We start from the raw sequence: 19,981 nt of genomic DNA, 5'->3' as shown, positions 1-19,981 counted from the left end.
TCATTATCAGTATCTAGCAAAATATGCATGCATGATACATGACTTTACAAAATAATTTTCTAGCCTACTTCACAATAAAAATAACTAGTGGAGCTCTTGAAATTGAAAGATGATCTGCTTGGCTGACAGCTATAATTCTAGAGAACAAACCACCCTTTCTAGTCAAGCTTCAAATATTTCCCAAATAATAATTTTAGAGGCATAGAATAATTTAACTAAGACTTTCTAAAAAGTACAAAAAAGCTCATTCACTTAATGTTAATCAAGCAAAAAGGAGATTTCTCATTTTCACATTTTGTTTCTAAAAATTGAGATTCACATTGCCAAATCCTTACTTAAATCCAAAGAAATTCATTTGACCTTTTCCTTGGAACACTCCATTGACTTCTGCAAGGTAAATTATAACTATTTTAACTCTAACCTGGAAATGATGCATTCATTCTATTTTGATTCATAATTAATAAAAATTAAATAATTTTGGTTCTCTGAATAATTATGAACACTGTTATTCAATCAAGTTGATTATGTTTAATCTCTCAACCCCTAAACTGAACTGTTCAAACTAAGTTGGTCTAACAGTATATCAGATTGCTAAATCTTATTGGGAATATATTTGATCAACAACTTGGAGTGGAAAAATTAAAAGGAAGCTCTACAATTTTCTGTTTAGCTCTAATTATTATGTGCTTAGATTTAATTAGTAGGGTAGGAACTGATTCAGGAAAACATAAGCACATATTGTTATATTCAAGTCAGCATAGTACTCACAGCAGCAAATATTCCCATTACAAGCCTGAGACCTTTCAAATTATTATTCGTTCAAAATAAAAATTAAGCATCAACTATATGCCAAGCATTGATCTGATTTCTCTTTATTCTTTTCTGAAGAATTCTCCAAAATCAATTAAACACAATCGTAATTATCCAAAAGACTTTTTAAAGGTTAAAAACAATAATGATTTTTTAATAGAAAAGCATAATTTGTTTTGTTATTTAACAACCCCTCTCCTCCTCCTCTTCTTATAGTTGGATGATCATCAAATCTTACCCTTTCTATTTTTAGGTATCCCAGATTTACTATTTTCCTGTCAATCATATTACCAAATCTCTGGTCTAGGATTAGATCAACTCTTAACTCAGGTTCATCAATAAACTTCTCACTGTTTATTTGCATATGTATTATCAATCTAAAAAAACGCAGGTTGGGTAGATAAAGTAGGGACACAAAGTTTTGCTATCAGTTACTTCAATTTGGGTTTCAGGGCATCCTCTCCTGCATTACCTGCTTCATTTCACTCAAGTCCATTTGCACTACACGTGATCAGGTAAATCTATTTTTTACCATTTATTTATGGGGTAAACATCTGTGGGACTCTACTACGTATCAGGCACCCAGAAAGGACTTTACATTGCACTCTTTCATTTAATCCTGACAGTAACCCATCAGGGCATAATTATCCCCATTTTATAGATGAGGAAACTGAGGTTCAGATTAATTTGCCCAAGATCCACAGCTAATAAGTGGCTCATTCGGGATTCAAACATGGGTCTGTGGCTTTTTCCACAATACCACTCTGCTCCTACTTCAAGTCACCTTGTATTCAACACTGGAAATACAGAATTGTTGTATTAGTATCTAACTTTTGTCCAATGCTTTGAATTTTCTATGTGATTAAACCCTCTGCCTTTTTTAATCCTCAAAGAAACTTATGAGGTGAGTATAATTGTTACTACCCCTAGAAGGATTAAGTAACTCATCTAAGATCACACAGCAAATTAATGGCAGAACCCAGGTCTTCTCAGTCTTGGTAGAAGACTATTTCCACTGCACTAAGATGATGGAATTATTCTCACTGCCAAGCCCACCCCTTCCTGTAAGTCAAAAGCTTTTTCAAATCCTACCTTCTATAGGTGGCACGCTGTTGAGAACACAGTAGGTGCTAGTTCCGCAGAATACACTTTGGGAAACGCTCTAAGGAAACAGAAAATAAAATGTAAAACTAATCTTTAAAAAAGATATATACTGGCTCTTCTGTGATATTCCTGCCAAAGATGCAAAGCCTGAATCTAGTCATGAGGAAACATCAGACAAATCCAAATTAAGGAACATTCCACAAAATGACTGGCCTGTAATCTTCAAGAGTGTCAAGGTAGTGAAAGACAAAAAGGGCTGAGAGCTGTTCTGAGTTAGAAATATGCTCAAGAGACGGACAACTGGATGCAACCTGAGGTTCTGACTGGACCTTTTTCTACAAAGGACAACACTGGGTCAATCGGCAAAACTGAATTTGAGGGTTTGGTGGTTGAAATATTTTGAGGTTAATTTCCTGATTTTGAGTACTGTACTGTGGTTATGAAGGAGAACAGTCTTGTCCGTAGGAAATACATAATAAAGTATTTGAGGGTCATGAATATCATATCAGCAACTTATTTTCAAATGGTTCTTTGCACTACACCTGCAATTTTTTTATAGACTTGAGACTGCTACAAAATTTAAAATATGTATGTACGAAAAAAGATACGTTGGTGAAAATGTTTTGCTTGTGTGATTTTTTTTAATGGGGGGGCATATGTACTATACATATAGTAAACTTTTACTAAGAAGAACCAGTGCCATATTTATTTTGCAATTCGGTCAATGTTCAATGACATTATTAACCATTTCCCAGCAGTAAGCCCAGCACCCAACTCATCCAAGAGAATCTACTATGTGCCAACTAGTAGTATGGCAGGGGTAGTAAGTCAGGGGGAAGCTGGACGACAAGGTTCCTGCTCTCAGGCTGCTTCATTTAAAGAAAATTCACATTTTCATGTAAAAACCTACAAAATGTTAACTTTAAGAAAAAGAAAAAAAAGTTTGAGTCTTACCACCCCCAATCACTTTCAGTCCTAAGAATACCCTTTTTGCTTAGTTACAATAGGAAATAATTTTCAGATTATTCATCCTACATTACAAACCATATATTTATACACTCAGAAAATCAAAGACATTTTACAAGTTCAACAATCACCCTCAATGTTATATTTAAAATATAAAGAGCCCAGTTTCACCATTTATTAGCTATCCTTGAGAAAGTTAATTTAACCTCTCCGTTTTACCTCACCAAAAGAAGTAGAGATGAGACCTCTTTCCTGTCTTATAGGGTTCCTGGGAGAATTAAATGAGATAATGCATTCAAACACATACAACTTGAAGATTGTAGATAATGTCACTACACTGTACAAGTAGAGTTTGTTAAAATGTGTACATTTTCACAAAAAATAAATTTTTTAACTACTTGAAAGTACCATACAAATATAAAACGCTATTATTTCAGTTAATAAAAATAATCTTTAACAATGTTAACACTTTCTAAGAACAAACTGAGGACTGCCTAAAATTTTTGTGCTAAAGGTGTTGAAATCAGACTAAATTTGACTTCCATCAATTTTTAACTTCCCTATCCCATATATCTATAATCAAGTGCTTCAGAAGTCAAATTATTGTCAGGGTTCATGTTAAGTCTTTCTCCATAACGTGGCTACCAGCTACAAGGATAACCATCAGCTCCCTAATTCTTCCTTTTCTATTTCTGGAAAATTCCTGTTCCAGGGCTTTTACAGCCCTTTCCTTATTTGATTTAATCATTTAACCTGTGGTAACATCTAACCTCAGAATCCATGTATGGTTTAGAGAATACAACATTCATTAGTTTCTTCCTATGACTATGAGCGTTGAATTACAGCACATCATGAAAAGTGGTTGTTGTAAAGTCAGCAGTATTCTGACTTCTTGTATCATTTCTAAGAGTCACCAGCAACAGCCTACTAACCACATTTATGCAACATCTCATCTTAATGGAAAGTAGTTCCTGAACTGAAATTTGAAATTTTATGATGTTAAAAAAAAATGTCTTACATTCAAGGCTTAACATTTTCCGGCTTCCTATTACAAAAAGAAGGCATAAGATCACTACTGATCAAGGCATCAAAGGTTCTGAAAATCACTGCTGTATAGTGGGACACACTAATGAATGACTTCATAAAAATGGATTTTTATACCTGACTCCACAGTCTGCTTATAAGTAAATCAGTGGTAGAACATACCAAATAACTCAGGAGAATTAAGCAATAAAATATCATACATAGCAGAAATACCAAGGACCACAGCCAATGATGCTTTCTCCACAGAACTGCCACTATAAGAAAGGGAAACATACCACAGAAACAATGCACTCAACCCATTCAAATAAAATATTGCGACCATGCATAATAACCAAAAAAAATGAAACCTATTGCCATCACACCAATTTCAACTCACAGTGACCCTACAGGACAGAGTAGAACTGTCCCATAGGGTTTCCAGGGCTGTAATCTTTAAATGGTCTTAACAGCTATTTTAACTAGAAAAGAAATTCACTCATGTAAGTTGAGTGAAATCCAGTCATTCTACTCTCAAAACACCAGATTCTCAAAGCAAATAAGACAAGGAGCTGGGTTCTTTCATGTGGTCCCTTGAGATACATTTCTAACTGTGTTTACAATACAGAGGTGGCTCAGGAATAGAGGGGAAAGCACTGGCCTTAAGAGGCTGGAGAGCTAGTCTGTCAGTTAACTTCTCTTCCATAAGGAACACAGCAGAGTGGGAAAACCACAGCTTTAAAGGCAGCAAGGAGTCCCTAGGTGGTGCAAACAGTTAAGCAGTTGGCTGCTAACCAAGAAGTTGGAGGTTCAAGCCCACTCAGAGGCGCTTTGGATAAAAGACCTGGTGATCTACTTCTGAAAAATCAGCCACTGAAAACCCTATGGATCACAGTTCTACTCTGATACACATGCGGTCACCATGAGTTAGAGGTGACTCGATGGCAACTGAAAAGAAGAAGGCAGAAAGGTCCAGGTTCAAGCCCTCTGTTCGTCAGCAAGCCTTTATGCTTCTCTCCCTGGCTGACTCTAAAGTCTCGACTAAGATTTCTAGTCCCTTAGGAAGTCTTCCCTGGCAGGGTTGGGCTGCCCTGCTGAGTACCTTTATAGCAGTCTGTGCTTCCTTCACAGAGAACACATCTCTCTTTATTACAAGTTCTTTCATTTGCTCTACAGATACTGAGTACTAACATGGCACTATTCCAAGAGCTGGGACACAGCAGTGAACAAGGCAGGCAACGTCCCTGCCCTCGTGGAGTTACATTTTAATGGGGGGAAGGCTGACAAGAAATGGGGTATTTCCCAATAGGGATAAACGCTATAAAAGAAAACAGGGAAGTGGGAAGGAAATGAAATAGAATGGTGTACTGCTGTAAACGATCAAGTGGGAGAGAACACTTTCTGTACATCCACCCAATATGGGGTAATGCTGATCTGAGAATCAAGAAACCTGGATCAGTGGTTCTCAGCCTTGGCTACACAGTACAATCACCTAGGGAGACTTTTTAAAATTCTGATGCCCAGGCTGCAATCCTGGCCAACTAAGCCAGGATTTCTGGTGATGGGACCTAGGCACCAAAGGTTCTCCAAGTAATCCAACATGAGAACCACTGAGGTAAACAGGTATGTGACTCTGGGCAACTGACTTCCCAGGTTCTCATGAGCAAAACGGCAGGTTGAACAAGAGCAGAGCTTCCCAAACTGTAATGCACAGAGAGATCCACTGAAGATCTTGTTAAAATGCAGGTTCTGATTCACAGCCGTGTGTGGGGTCTCTAACAAGCCCCCATGTAATGGTGAGGCACTGACTCATGGCCACATTTTGATATGGAGGAGCTAGATGGATCAATCAAGGAGGCCTGGTGGAGCAGTGGTTAAAGCACTCAGCTGCTAACTGAAAGGTTGGATTGAAACCCACCAGCTGCTCCACGGGAGAAGATGTGGCAATCTGCTTCTGTACAGATTACAGCCTTGGAAACCCTTTGGGGGCAGTTCTACTCTGTCCTATAGGGTCGCTGTGAGTAGGAGTCTACTCAACAGCAGTGACTAAATTACCAGCCTAAAGATCAGGAATTAGATAAGCCATTCAAAAAAGATCCCCCCCCAACATTCCTTCACTGCATAATTCCATGAATTCCTAATATATGAAGAAAGTATTTCTGACTGCTAATATACAGCTATAGCACAAAATTATGACAGAATACCCAAGAATGATAATTAAAAGAAACTATTTTTTGGTTTGTACACGGATGGTTACTCATTTAAGAATTGACTCCAATGTCTGCTATATGTGCCCAAGGGGGGAGATACAGAAGCTCCATAAAATGTATCCCCTGCCTTCAAAAACTGTCTACTATCTAGTTGAGAAGACGATGTTTTTAAAAATGTAATGAAATAATACACAGCTAATTACACGCTGAAATGAGGGGCAGATGATAGCAATAGGACAGAAAAAAGAAATACAAATGTAACTGTGTAATAAGCACCAGCAACCCCTTAAAGGCACGGACTGGCACGGACTATGTTTTATTCCTTTTTGTCTACCTTTTCAGAAAACTTAGGTAAGGGTCTCACATATAGCCACACTTTTAATATATATATGATGAAATAAATGAGACAAAATGCTATATAAGAAGTGGCTGCATGCTTTTGAAGAGAGAAGTATAATGATGAGAAGCGTATTTACAGTTCTTTGAAATAAGGACTGAGAATGTTTAAGTCTCCATAGAGTACCTTTAAAGCTAGCTGAGGATCCACAAAGCTTATTAAATAAAAGATGGAGAGAGGCCATACTGCAGTACAATAAACCCCTTCTACCAATTAAAAGCGATACATTAAAAAATTTCTGTCACATGCTTATCGTAACTAAATTGATTCTTGAAATTCATTGGCTACACACTGCATATAACATTACATATAAATTAAAGCAGAGTCTTAGCAACCTTACTAAACTCACCAATTCTGCCTAGCATTCTAGGCACCATGCCTAGATTGGTTAGCAAGGCTATCAGAGCAAACTGTATAATGGCTCAAACACCATAAATATTTACATCTTGCTCATGGACTGCAGAAAGAACAAACGAATCAGTCTTAGAAGATACAACCAGAATGCTCCTTAGAAGCAAGGATGGTGAGACTTCCTCTTTCTTACTTTGGACACATCATCACGGAAGACCAATCGCTGGAAAAGGACATCATGGTTGGTAAAGCAGAGGGTCAGAGAAAATGAGGGAAACCCTCAGTTAGACGGACTGACACAATAGCCGCAACAACTGACTCAAACATAATAATGATTACGAAGATGGTGCAGGACCAGGCAAAGTTTTGTTGTTATACGTGGGGTCTCCATGAGCAGGGGCAACTCTACACCAACTAACAACAGCAACATGTAAAATTCAAAGCAGGTGTTCCTGCTCAGCAGACAGGCCTCATCCAAGCAGTGACTTTGGGGCCCAAACTCTTTCTGTCTGGTGGCAGGAGACATCCTAGGTCACTGGGATCCTCGGCATGAAGCCAACAGAGAGGGAAGGTGCCCGGATAACTGCACAGAGGATTTTATGGGTCAGGCCTGGGAGGGGCACAGCACTTCTCTGCTCCAATACCACTGGCTAGAATTCAGTCACAAAGCCACGCCTAACTGCAAAAGAGGCTGGGAAATGCAGTCTGGCTACGCGCCCAGGAAAAAGCGGAAATGGGATTCGTGATCATCTAGCACTCTGCCACAATGCCATCTGAAATTGTTTTTTAATTACATTAGAGTCATTCCTTTCAGAAATGTTTTCTGTTAACCTATAACTCCACCTTTAATCCCTAAGGGCATTTCGCATCTAAGACCAATCCAGTAATTTTTCTTCTCTGATAAATATTTTCCTTGTTCTTGTTCTTGTTGTTAGGTGCCATCGATTCAGTTCCTACTCATAGCGACGCTACCTACCACAGAATGAAACACTGCCCCAGTCCTGCTCCATGCTCACAATCATTGTTATGCTTGAGCCCACTGTTGCAGCCACTGTGTCAATCCATCTCGTTAAGGGTCTTCCTCTTTTCCACTGACCCGGTACTTTACCAAGCCCAATGTCCTTCTCCAAGGACTGATTTTTCTAACATACTCAAAATCAGACTCTATCAAAGGCATCCTTGAAAGGATATCTGGGTTTTACCACAGTACCCCCAGCACTTAATACAATGCCTGGCACATAACAGAAGCTCAAACATTTGCTGAATTCATGAATGAATGACATTCCCCAAAATTCACGGAAAGGAAAAAGAACAGCCCCATCTCTCAGCCTTAGTGATGGTGCTGGGATCATCTGCTGTCTTTTGTAAGCACCTCCTCCCCTTCTCTTTGCACAGCCCTGAGTTGCTGCCTATCCTTCTGGTCCCTGGATAATCCCTGTGATTGCTGTGCCCAGGGACTGCTCTAGCCACTGAGACAGAGCAAGTGACTGTGCAGGAAGCAGGGTAGAAGCAGAGTCTCAATCCAGCAATGTCCAAGAAAGCAAGCAATGAGGAGAAGCTACTTTCTACCCACTAAGAAGAATTAAGGGGAAAAAAATACTCAACAGTCTGAGGATACCAATAGAGCCAATACTAAAATTTCTGGCTAGAGCGCAAGCCTGCTGAATAAAACAGCACAGTGTTGGTCAAAGGACATGCTTTGGAGACACTCCATACAATCAGCTTAATGTTAGCTGAGACTGGAAACCAACACATACCCCTAAACACAAGTAGTGTCATACTTTTTCTCCGAACCAAAAAAGGTAAGTAGGAAGAAAAATTATGAGGTATAGTACAAAAATATCATGTTTGCATATTACCTCTTTTCAAGAAGTTTAAAATATACCATAAGTGCTACTATAATAACCGTCACAACACTCCTATGGGATAGAGACAAAATTAAAGTATACACTCAAGTTAAAAGGAAAAAGTCTGATAGGCGGCTGGCTTCCTACTACCGGAACAGGCTAAATAAAAAAGTGAAAACAGTAACCTCTAAGGTAATTGGGGCGCAAACCATTTTAGGCTCTCAAATTGAGTTCAACACCTAGAATTGAGTTCAAAAGCAAACAAGTAACTAGAACAGAACACAAAACAGCTAAAATTCTAAGAAGCTTACACAGGAACTAATACTACAATATACCAAGTCTAATTTATGACCTGAGAAGTCATATTAATTGATTCACTATTACCAGAGATTCATGTGAAGTGTATTTAAAGTGATTTGAGAAACATGTATGTTATTCTTTCTAGAGATGAATCACAGTACCATTAAAATTTTCATAAATTTAATTTGGGTAGGAAGCCAATATGCTCAACATTCTGAAAATAATCAAAGAGCACTTATTAAATGTCCACATTTGCACAAACACATTCCAGCAGAACAAATTCAGAAAAAAACTACAGAAAGTTTAAATTTACATTGTCTTACTAGTACTTATCATTACTAGTACTAACAATAATTTTTTAACTCTTCAGAGGAGATGTTCAGTGCTTTCGAGTCAGTTCTGACTCACGGCGACCCTACAGGACAGAGAAGAACTGCCCCATGGGCTTTCCAGGGAGTGGCTGGCTGGTGGATGTGAACTGCCAACCTTTTGGTTAGCAAGCCAAGCTCTTAACCATTATGCCACCAGAAGAATGTAAGGTCCTTAGAGACAGAGCACTATAAAATATCAACAAAATCAACCCAACAAACGAGGCACTCTATTTGAATTATGCATGCATAATAAGGATTTTCACATATAAAATCTTATTTTGATCCTGAGCAGCAGAGTAGATAGTAAGCCTATTCTGGAAAACGTGACACCAACGCATGGGTACAAGCACTTGCCAAGGGGCAAAGACAGAGAGCAGAGCTAGAACCAGGACTTCCTATACTACTCTTGTGCCATCTCCACAAAAACTCACTGCTCTTTCCTTAATAATGCAACAATGCTTTTCCACAAAGAAACACTGCAAAAGTTTGGGCAAAAAAAGTAAACAAGTCGCTCTGACAGAAAGTTAAAGCAAACGTAGACACTGAGGAATAAACAATATCAAAAACCTAAGACATCCTAAAGGAGATCTAGACTACCACTGAGGTCCCTGAGTGGCACAAATGGTTTGTGCTCAGCTACTAACTGAAAGGTTGGCAATTTGAATCCACCCAGCTGAGCTGCGGAAGAAAGGCCTGGTGATCTACTTCCAGAAGATTACAGCCACTGAAAACCCTGTGGAGCACAGTTCTACTCTGACACCCATAGGGTCACCATGAGTCAGAATCAACTCAACGGCAACAGGTTTAGGTTTTTTAAACTAGCAGTAAAATAGAATGCTACTACTATGTACACAGAAACCCTGGTGGCGTAGTGGTTAAGTGCTACGACTGCTAACCAAAAGTGTCAGCAGTTCAAATCCACTAGGCATCCCTTGGAAACTCTACGGGGCAGCTCTACTCCCTCCTATAGGGTCGCTATGAGTCGGAATAGACTTGATGGCAACAGGTTTACTATGTTCACATAGGTGTTGATCTTGTTGTAAAAAGACTTTCCATGCTTCACAAGCCTTTTTTGGTCCATGAATCACAGAAGACCCATCACCTATCATCACTTGCTACTGCCCCAAAAAACTGAACTAAAACCTCATCAAAACTGAAGAAGAGAATGACGCTGTTTCTCATAACAGAGAAATGAGGCATACAACAAAAAAATGGCAGTCGCACTCCCCCAAATGGAACTCAGCTACCTGGGAACCTCACCGAATCCCAATACAGCGAAAAACTAGGAAGTAAGCCAAGACACACTCTCAAGGCCAAAACAGATTTTTATGAAGTCCATGCACAAAAGCTCACACGTTCTACTGTGAGAAGAGCCTCTTCCACCCGTACTCCTAGCTTGGTTACCATTAAACACAGTTCTAATAAGCTTAATTATCAGGTTGCCAAGCTCAAAGATAAGAAGCAACAAATCAGAAGGGGAAGGAGGATAGCTAGAGCATCAAGGCAAAAAAGTGACAAGGGACAGCAAGGGCAGATTTTCTTTTTTAAAAACAATAAAAATTGGATGCAAGGACTTGAAAGGTGCAGCAGTGTGGGGCCACTTATCATAAACACTCTACTCGAAAGGCTGTAAAAATATCACAGTGTTAAATAAAGCCCAGTTCAATAACTCGTGTATGATATACTGAACCCAGGTTAACAAGGAAAAGGTAAGTTCCATGGGTTCTACTTAAGACAGGCGGAAAGGTAATAAAGTTTAATACCTTTTGTTTTTATATCACTTTACGTACTACAAAATACTTCCATATGAATTACCCCATTTGACCCTCAACAAAATCGTAAGACCACGCACAGCAAATACCTCTCCTGGCCAGGCACTGGGCTAGGAATTTGCTAGTAAATAATTCTGTAATTTTTGCAAGGCAAATGGGTTTACCATGGCAACGATAATACAGGAGAGAGCACAGAGGAGGCACCTGCCCAGCCTTATTGGGGGGAGGAAGTGAAGACAGGGCAGGGAAGGCTTCCTAAGAAGGCTCACCATGATTGTATTTTAATCTCCACCTGGAACTTTACCTCCAAAACTCCGCTCTCTGAAATCTCTCATTCTTCTACCTACATTCTACTGGGCTGGTTTCTGACGAACCAGTCCTATCATCCCTCACGACCCTATCTTCCACTGTGGTAGAAAGATTTTATGGTCAACCTCCCATGATTCCCACCTCTTGATATTCAAATCTTTATGTAACCCCCTCCCCCTAAGTATGCACTGCACCTAGTGACCTGCTTCTTATCAAGAGAATATGCCAAAGGTGATGGGATGTCACTTCCATGTTTAATTTTCATTAAGATTATCACCTTCATCTTGCTAACCCACTCTCTCCCTCGTTGGCTTTGAATAAAGAAAGCACGGTGGCATGCTGGAGAGGCCCGCAGGGCAGGAAACCAAGGGCGGCTTCTGGCCAACAGCCCACAAGGAACTCAGACTCTCAGGTGAACAGCCCACAAAGAAGTGGGTTCTTTCCCAGTCAAACCTGCAACCAAGAGCCCAGGCCCAGGTGACACCCTGACTGCAGCCTGTGAGAGACCCTGAAGCAGGAGACCTAGCAAAGCTGTGCCTGGACCCTTGACCCACAGAAACCATGAAAACATACATGTGTGTTGCTTTGTGGTAATCTGCTACACAGCCATAGCTAAGTTTGTGGTAAATCTGTGCTAAGTTTGAGGTAGTCTGCTACACAACAACAGAAAACTAATACATACACTCACAGTCCATCAGGCCCAGTGATTTCTTTTCTCAGCTTGGTCTCAATCATTCACTTCAATATCATATTTACCAGCATTCTACATTTACCACAATTCTTGAATGAATTATCCACCTTATCTCTACCCCTTTCTCATTCACTCTTCAATTCATTAACAAATTGACAAAATCAATAGTTCTTCCTTAGTCTTCACTCCACTTGATCTCTCTACAGCGTTAAAACCTGTAACTTCCTTACAGGCCTTCGCACTTAGCTCCCCTGACCTTACATTCTTCTTGTTCTATCACCCCTCTAACCTTTCCTTCTCAGCTTCCCCTGGTCTCCTCCCCTCCGGCTGCACTTAATTGTAAGCATTCACCACATTTCTGCCCTGGAGTCCCTTCTCTTCTCCCAGGCAATCTCACCCATTACTATGACTTCTACTCTTATTTTGAATTGATTCATTCGTTCGACCAATAGGCACTGTTCTAGGCAGGAGTAGATGGAGCAATGAATAAGACAAGCAGGGTCCTTGCTCTCATGAAGCTTGTACTCTAAGGGGGGCTGTGCTGGAGTATTTCTATTTGCCCCTCCAGATCTACCCACCATCCTTCTCCACCCTGCCCTGTGCCCAGGAGGCTAACCTCTATGACTCCATCACAGGGCTCATTTGACCTCAGAAAGTGCAATGGGCGGTGGGGGGGGGAGACAGAACAGTGATAAGAATGACTCCCTAATCTCTCCATCTGGCTATAACCTCTCTCCTAAATTCCAGGTCCATATTTCCAATGTCATGCTGTACATGCACATTCTAAGGGTACCCCAATTATGTCTAAAACAGAACCAATATCTTTGCATCCTGTCTCCCCAAAACATATCCCTCCTATATTCCCTATCTTGAAAAGCCGGTGGCCGGAAACCACCAGTGGCCCTGTAGGGTCGCTCTGAGTCGGAATCGACTCAATGGCACTGAGTTTTGGGTTTTGGGGTATTCCCCATTTCAGTTAACAGTCTTACCAAACTCCGAGTTGTTGAGGTTCAAAAGCTTGTCACCTTCAACTCTTCTCATCCTTCAAGCCCCTCCATTCAATCAGTGAAAAAAAGTCTCTCCACACACACAACTTCAGCTCCTTTCCTCAATCCACTGCTACCAACACTGTCGCCCAGGAGCTGTTTTCTTCCCTCTCTGGTCCTTTCTATTTGCTCATTCATTCACTCAACCAAAACCCATTTACTAAGCCCATCTTGGGTGCCAGGTGCTTGTCTCTGACTTCTAAAAACATACATCTAATTGAGGAAGAAAGAGAAGTAAACAAGTAACTACAATGCAAACTAAAATGTGCTATTATCAGGAAAACCGTATGGTGCTGGGTACACACAGAAAGGTCAGGCAACTCCATCTGGAAGGAGAGGCAAGGTCAAGAAGGCTTCTCGGACAAGCTTCGTGTAAGCTGAAAGCCAGAGGACAGGGAGGAGACAGCAAAGCAGAGCACCCCTGTGATCAGAAGAGTACATGTGTTTGGGAGGAAAGTGCATCTTCTAAGTCCAGGCAACAGCATGTGCAAGGCCTAAACCCAAGAGAAAGCATGGTGCCCTGGCGCCATGAGACTCTAAAAGAACTTAACATGACTGTAGAGTGAAGGTGAAGCTGGAGAGGTAAGCAGGTGGCCCTTACCAGCACCTTAAAGGAAAATCAACTTTACGCAATCAATTCCACTCCTCTGCTGAAAAACTCAAAAGCCTCCCCCAGAGCAGACAATAAAATCCAGGCTCCTCAGTCTGACTTTCCAAGCCTCTACAATTTGACCCCTATCTACTTTTCCTAGCTTATCTACCACATATGCACCCAGAATTCCAGCTGCTCCCTGTACCCTCCTAGCTCTATGCCTTGGCTCCATTTCCTCTGCTTGGAATTTCTCCCTCCCCCAACCACCATGTTTGCCTGTCTGATACCTGGTCAAAGCCTACCCCCACCAAAAAGTCATCCCAATTTCTCCCAGTGCATTCTTACAGCCTTTATTACTACGACCTGTCTTGAAACATGGCGCAGTGGTTAAGCATCTGGCTGCTAATCAAAATGTCAGAGTTCGAATCCACCAGCCACTCCTTGGAAACCCTATGGGGCAGTTCTATGTCCTGTAGAGTCATTCAAGTCGGAATTGATTCAACAGCAACGGGTTTACGGTGTCTTGAATCACCTACCTCCATATCTACTCCCCTATGGACTGGAGATTTCCTGAGTGCCACGCACAGTGAGCTCTGCGTATAAAACGAAGTGAATTCTAGTTTCAAGGACTAGGGAAAATGTTCAGAAGAATATTCAATATACCAGCACTGTATCTCTACATAAAAATGGCTGCACACTGCCTCATAAAATTTAAAAAACAATAAAAAAAAAAAAAAAAAAGCTCAGAGAGAGTAAGTCACTTGCTCAGTCACTAGGCACTTAAGAGGCAGAGCAAACGCCAGAGCCAAGTCTTCAGATACTCCTTCCCAGAAGTTACAAACAACCAAAATATGACCAGAGTATTCCCACGCATTTCACTAGCCATCTCATCCCATTACCTAGAAATTCTTTCCCCAACTCCCATTCTCCTTCAGAGCTCAGCTCACGGAGCCTCCCCAAACTCTCCAGTTGGTCAACACCCTTTATTCACCTTCAGAGCACTGATCACAGTTGTAAGTCCACGTGACACCTTGCTTAATATCGGTCTCACCACCCTCCCACCTTCATCCCTCTACCCCCCACGAACTACATGAGTGTCTGTTTTCCCTGTACCCAGCACATCAAAGAAAACCCGTTCCCACTGAGTCAATTCCGACTCACAGCGACCCTACAGGACTGAGTAGAACTGCCCCACAGGGTTTCCAAGGAGCGGCCGCTGTATTTGAACTGCCGACCTTTTCGTTAGCAGGCTTAGCTCTTAACTACTGTGCCACCAGGGCACATACAGACACAAAACTATTATTTGTTGTATAAATGAATTGATTTAGGATTATAAAACCCTAGAATATCTTCTGAAACCTCCAATAATAACAAAAACTGTATAAATTTTAATGTCACAAATTTTGTTAATATGTTCGGATTTGTTGATAATTAAACCATCATATATGTAATCTAAGTTAATTTTCTATTAACCAGAATGTATGCTAACTAGAATACCACACTTCTTCTAAACATGCGAGGCATCAGCAAACTTTCATCAAAAGAACACATACTACGAATAAGCCAACCTACAGATGACATAGCTATCTGCTCTCTTTGAGCCTGAAAGGTCCAATTCCAGCCTAATAGTGAATTACCATGCTTCACCAAGGCAGGCTACTGCATTAATAAATCAAAACAACAGTATATTTTTAAGACAATGCTTGGGTGCTTGATTTAGCCAGAAGTTTCTAAGCAAATGTTAGATTCATAAAAAGGAATTAAACTCCCTAAATTGATCCACAGGTTCAACACAATCCCTATCAAAATACCAGCTGCCTTTTTTCAGAAATTGACAAGCTGATCCTAATACTCACATAGAAATGCAAGGGACCAAGAATAGCCAAAACAATCTTGAAAAAGAAGAACAAAGTAGGAGGACTCACACTTTCCAACTTCAAAACTTACTACAAAGCTACAATAACGAAGACTCTATGGTACTCACATAAGCACAGACATATGGATCAATGGAACAGAATTGAGACTCCAAAAATAAACCCACATTTATGTTAACTGATTTTCAATAAGGGTGCCAAGACCACTCAATGAGAGAAAAACAGTCTTTTCAACAAATGGTTCTGGAATAACTGGATATTCATATGCAAAAGAACGTGGACCCCTACAAGAATGTTGGACCCGTACCTCACGCCATTTTTTAAAAACTCAAAATAGATCAGACATTTAAATGTAAGAGCTAAAACCATAATACACTTAGAAGAAAACATAGGCGTAAATCTTCATGACCTTGGATTGGGGACTCGTTGCCTAGACATGATACCAAAGGCCTAAGCAACAAAAGAAAAAAACTAGATAAACTGTACTCCATCAACGTTAAAAACATTTGTGCTTCAAAGGACATCATCAAGAAAGTGAAAAGACAACCCACTGAATGGGAGAAAATATTTGCAAATTATATATCTGATATGGGACCAGTATCCAGAATATATAAAGAACGCCTACAATTCAACAATAAAAAGACAACCCAATTAAAAAATGGGCAAAGAATTTAAATTGAGAAGTTTCTCTAAGGTATACAAATGGACAATGAGCACATGAAAAGATGCTCAACATCATTATTCATTAGTAAAACACAAATAAAAACCAGAATGAGACACCACTTCACACCCACTAACCAGAGGAGAACTGCCCCATAGGGTTTCCAGGGAGCATCTGGTGATTTGAACTGCTGACCTTTTGGTTAGCAGCCAAGCTTTTAACCACTGTGCCACAAACCCACTAGGATGGCTAGTATCAGAAAAATGGGAAAAAAAACAAGTGTTGGTGAGGATGTGGAGAAAAAGGAAGCCCCCTACATTTATGGTGGGACTATAAAATGGTACCATCGCTATGGAAAACAATTTGGCAGTTCCTCAAAAAGTTAAACTTAGAATTACCATATGAGCCAGCAATCTCTTCTAGGTACATACCCATGAGAAATGAAATGTGTTCACATAAAAACCTGTATATGAATGCTTACAGCAGCATTATTCCTAATAGCTAAAAAAAAAGGTTGTTGCGGGGGGCAACAACCCAAATATCCATAAACCGAGGAATTGATAAATAAATGTGGTATGTCCACACAATGGAATATTATTCAGCCATAAAAAGGAATAAAATACTCATACATGCTATAACACAGATGAACTTTAACACATAATACTAAATGAAAGAAGCCAGTTATAAAAGACTACATATTGCACGATTCCACTTACATGAAATGTCCAGAATGGGCAAATCCATACACACAGAAAGTAGATTAGTGCTTACTAAGGCCTGGGGAGAAAGGCGAATAAGGAGTGACTACTAATGGGTACTCATTGCAACCCTAGAAGACAGAGAAGAACCGCCCCACAGAGTTTTCAAGGAGCGCCTACAGGATTCGAACTGCCGGCTCCTTGGTTAGCAGCCATTGTACTTAACCACTTACGCCACCAGGGTTTTCATAGGGTTGCTATGAGTCAGAATCGACTTGACAGCAGTGGGTTTGTTTTTTTTTAGGTACTAATGGGTATAGGCTTCTTTTGAGGGCAATGAAAATGTTCTAAAATGAGATGTTGGTAAAAGCTGAACAACTGTGTGAACATACTAAAAATCACTGAATTGCACATTTTTAAAGAGTGAATTTTAAGGTATGTAAATTATACCTCAGTAAAGCTGTTATTAAAAATAGAACTCAAATCCCTTTACTAAAAAAACTTTTTTAAGTTTTAAAAATTCAATTACTGATGCTAAAAACTACTTTGATGACTGTTTCTTTAAAATATTAAATACTTCCCTGCCTTATTAAGCAGAACACACTGAGTTTTGCTTTTCTGAATATACACAGGGTCATCATTATGAAACACCAATTACACCGTTGTATATTCAGAAAAGTCAATGGCGTGCAGGCTATTAGCCCTTTATATGGTACCTCCAAAACTACTGTCCTTTCAAAGTTCTTCTACCTGTCTTCTGTAATTCTGTTTCCTTATTCTCCCATGAGAAATCAAGAAAAACAACAGATTACAGGCATGAAAGATGTATGAAGGAAAAGACAAAAAAGTATGCATACAGGTGGCCACATACCCTTAAAAAGGCTCAGTTCAGAATATTTTGTTTTCTTCCCTCATACCCACTCCTCTACAGGCATCCCTTTCTTACTAAGAATGCAGCCTTTTAAGTTTAGTAGTCCACAACAAAGGGAGGAATCCCATCCAAATATCTCAATTGTGGAAAATCTCACGTGATAATGACATTCCCCCAAACTGAGTCGACCTGAGAATTACCACAGGGCGAGACACTACCTTATTCCAGTGTGCCCTGCTTTGTCACAGTTCACACACAGCACAAGCTTTGGGACTGTTATTACACACACCCAGGCTTACTGACCGAGGGCATTTGGCATCCTACCTGTAGCTACAGTGAGCATTTTTTAAAAGTTAAATTACAATAGCAGAAACTCCATTCTTGGGATCAATATTCTTTCTTTTTCCTACACTGACAAAGTTTGAGGCACCAGGACCCTTTCGTCCTAAGCCCTCTAAATGATCGACAGGTCACTGGGTCCTAACCAACCTCCTTTATGGTTTTCTGGACTGGGGTGAACCTTCAGCCTATAGAAACAAAGCAATAGGCTGAGAGAAGTCAACCCAATTCTCTGTCTTGAGACTAGAGTCAGATGATGGTGAGCTTTCTGGAACTAGAATCAAAACACACAGGAGCCATGACTTGGGCTGTGGCAGGCCACACTGATAAGCAAGTTACAGCCTAACAAGGAAGCTACCTACTTGTAAGTGGTGAAAACTGGTCTGAAAGGCGAAAACAGGAATGGAACAGATAGAGAAAGCTGAGATGGGAGCCACAGCATCCCAGAAGACATTCCAGCTCATTCCATGGGGCCTCCACAGGGAAAGTCCCTCCAGACTTGCTAGGTCCAGTTGTACTTCATCTTCCATCCTTAGAGGCTTGGGATTGCTCCTGCTACTCTTTCACGAAAACCTCCTTCACCTAACTTGAGTGGCTTGTGTTCCTTGCAATCGAAGCTGCACTAACTAAAGTGGGGCCTGCTTACCCTCCCTGACGTCAATTCCAAGTAATCTGTATTTCCTAGTGTCGACTAAGAACCTCAGATTTTTCTGAATGAGGTAGCCAATTCCCTTTACAAGTATCAATAGTACGAACGCAAAACACTTCCCTAAAAACCTTTCTGCATAAATGAACCTCAGAGCCAGGCTGCCTTCATTTATTTTTAAAAACATTCTGAAAATCATGACATTTTTCATTTGTATTAAGCAAACAGTTTGTGTCTCTGCTCTTTCATCACACGACAAAGGCAAGGAACCTTGTCAGAGGTGGTACTGTAGCACGCTGGTGAAGAAGGTAGCAAAGAACATCCACAACAACTTGGAGCAGCACCAGAGCAGCTAAATTCATCCTCAGTTCCTCCAGACATGACCACAGAGGCCAAAGGGACTAAAAATACTTGGCAAGGACAGATAAAAGCTGTCAAGGATATTCAGCCCAGTTAGAGAGGTCACCACTATCACATTTGCATTAGAAGACACTCATAAAAGCAGCAACGGGTCATATTTAGAATCTTCAGATACACTACAGAAGAACTGATAGTCCTCTCCTCCCAGAATACCTGGAATATATCCCTGGGCCTTGAATTTGGTCAAGTAATCTATGATCAATTTCTGCAGGACCCCTAGAAAGAAAGACAAGTACTTCAAAAACGTTGAGTACCCACTCACCACCTTTCTATTTGTCACAGCTTTCTTTTTAGCAGAACAGCCTCCATCAATAAAACTAAATGAAGAGGACACCTCCATCAGAAGCTCTGCAAAGCAAATGATGATTCAGACAGCATTTTTTATAACAGCAGAGACAGAAAGGACAGGGCCGAGAATATTTACAAGAACACCAGGAACTTTAACTTGCCCCTCAGTATCTTTAAATATGGAAAAAACTTTTTAAAGGCAAATTATATTCAAAGCTTCTTTCCAAGTGGTCCAAGGAGTATGTCCACTTGAAGATCCCATATGATCAATTACAGTGGACCCACGTGAGTATGGTTTTGTTTGTTTGTTTTTGCTTTTTTTAATATTTTATCGTGTTTTCAGTGAAGGTTTACACAGCAAATTGGTTCCCATTTAACAATTACGACACAAAGTATTC

At 40.3% G+C, this 19,981-nt stretch overlaps 1 protein-coding gene across 3 annotated transcripts in view; it reads right to left on the bottom strand.

Moving 5' to 3' along the window:
* Positions 1-19,981, bottom strand: part of CAMTA1 (calmodulin binding transcription activator 1) — a 1,094,671-nt gene that overhangs the window by 1,061,490 nt on the left and 13,200 nt on the right. For all 3 annotated transcript variants that reach the window (XR_010321279.1, XM_064281181.1, XM_064281182.1), the window contains exon 2: positions 1,903-1,972. Coding sequence is in view for 2 of the 3 variants with exons in the window: in XM_064281181.1 (XP_064137251.1) it covers positions 1,903-1,972 (70 nt within the window). In the remaining variant the exon portion in view is untranslated. The remainder of the gene's footprint in view (positions 1-1,902; positions 1,973-19,981) is intronic.

Source organism: Loxodonta africana, chromosome 3, assembly GCF_030014295.1.
Source record: "Loxodonta africana isolate mLoxAfr1 chromosome 3, mLoxAfr1.hap2, whole genome shotgun sequence".
In the NCBI taxonomy this organism is placed as follows: Eukaryota; Metazoa; Chordata; class Mammalia; order Proboscidea; family Elephantidae; genus Loxodonta; species Loxodonta africana.
The sequence above is the reverse complement of the archived record's forward strand: the minus strand, read 5'-3'. Positions and strand labels throughout refer to the sequence as shown.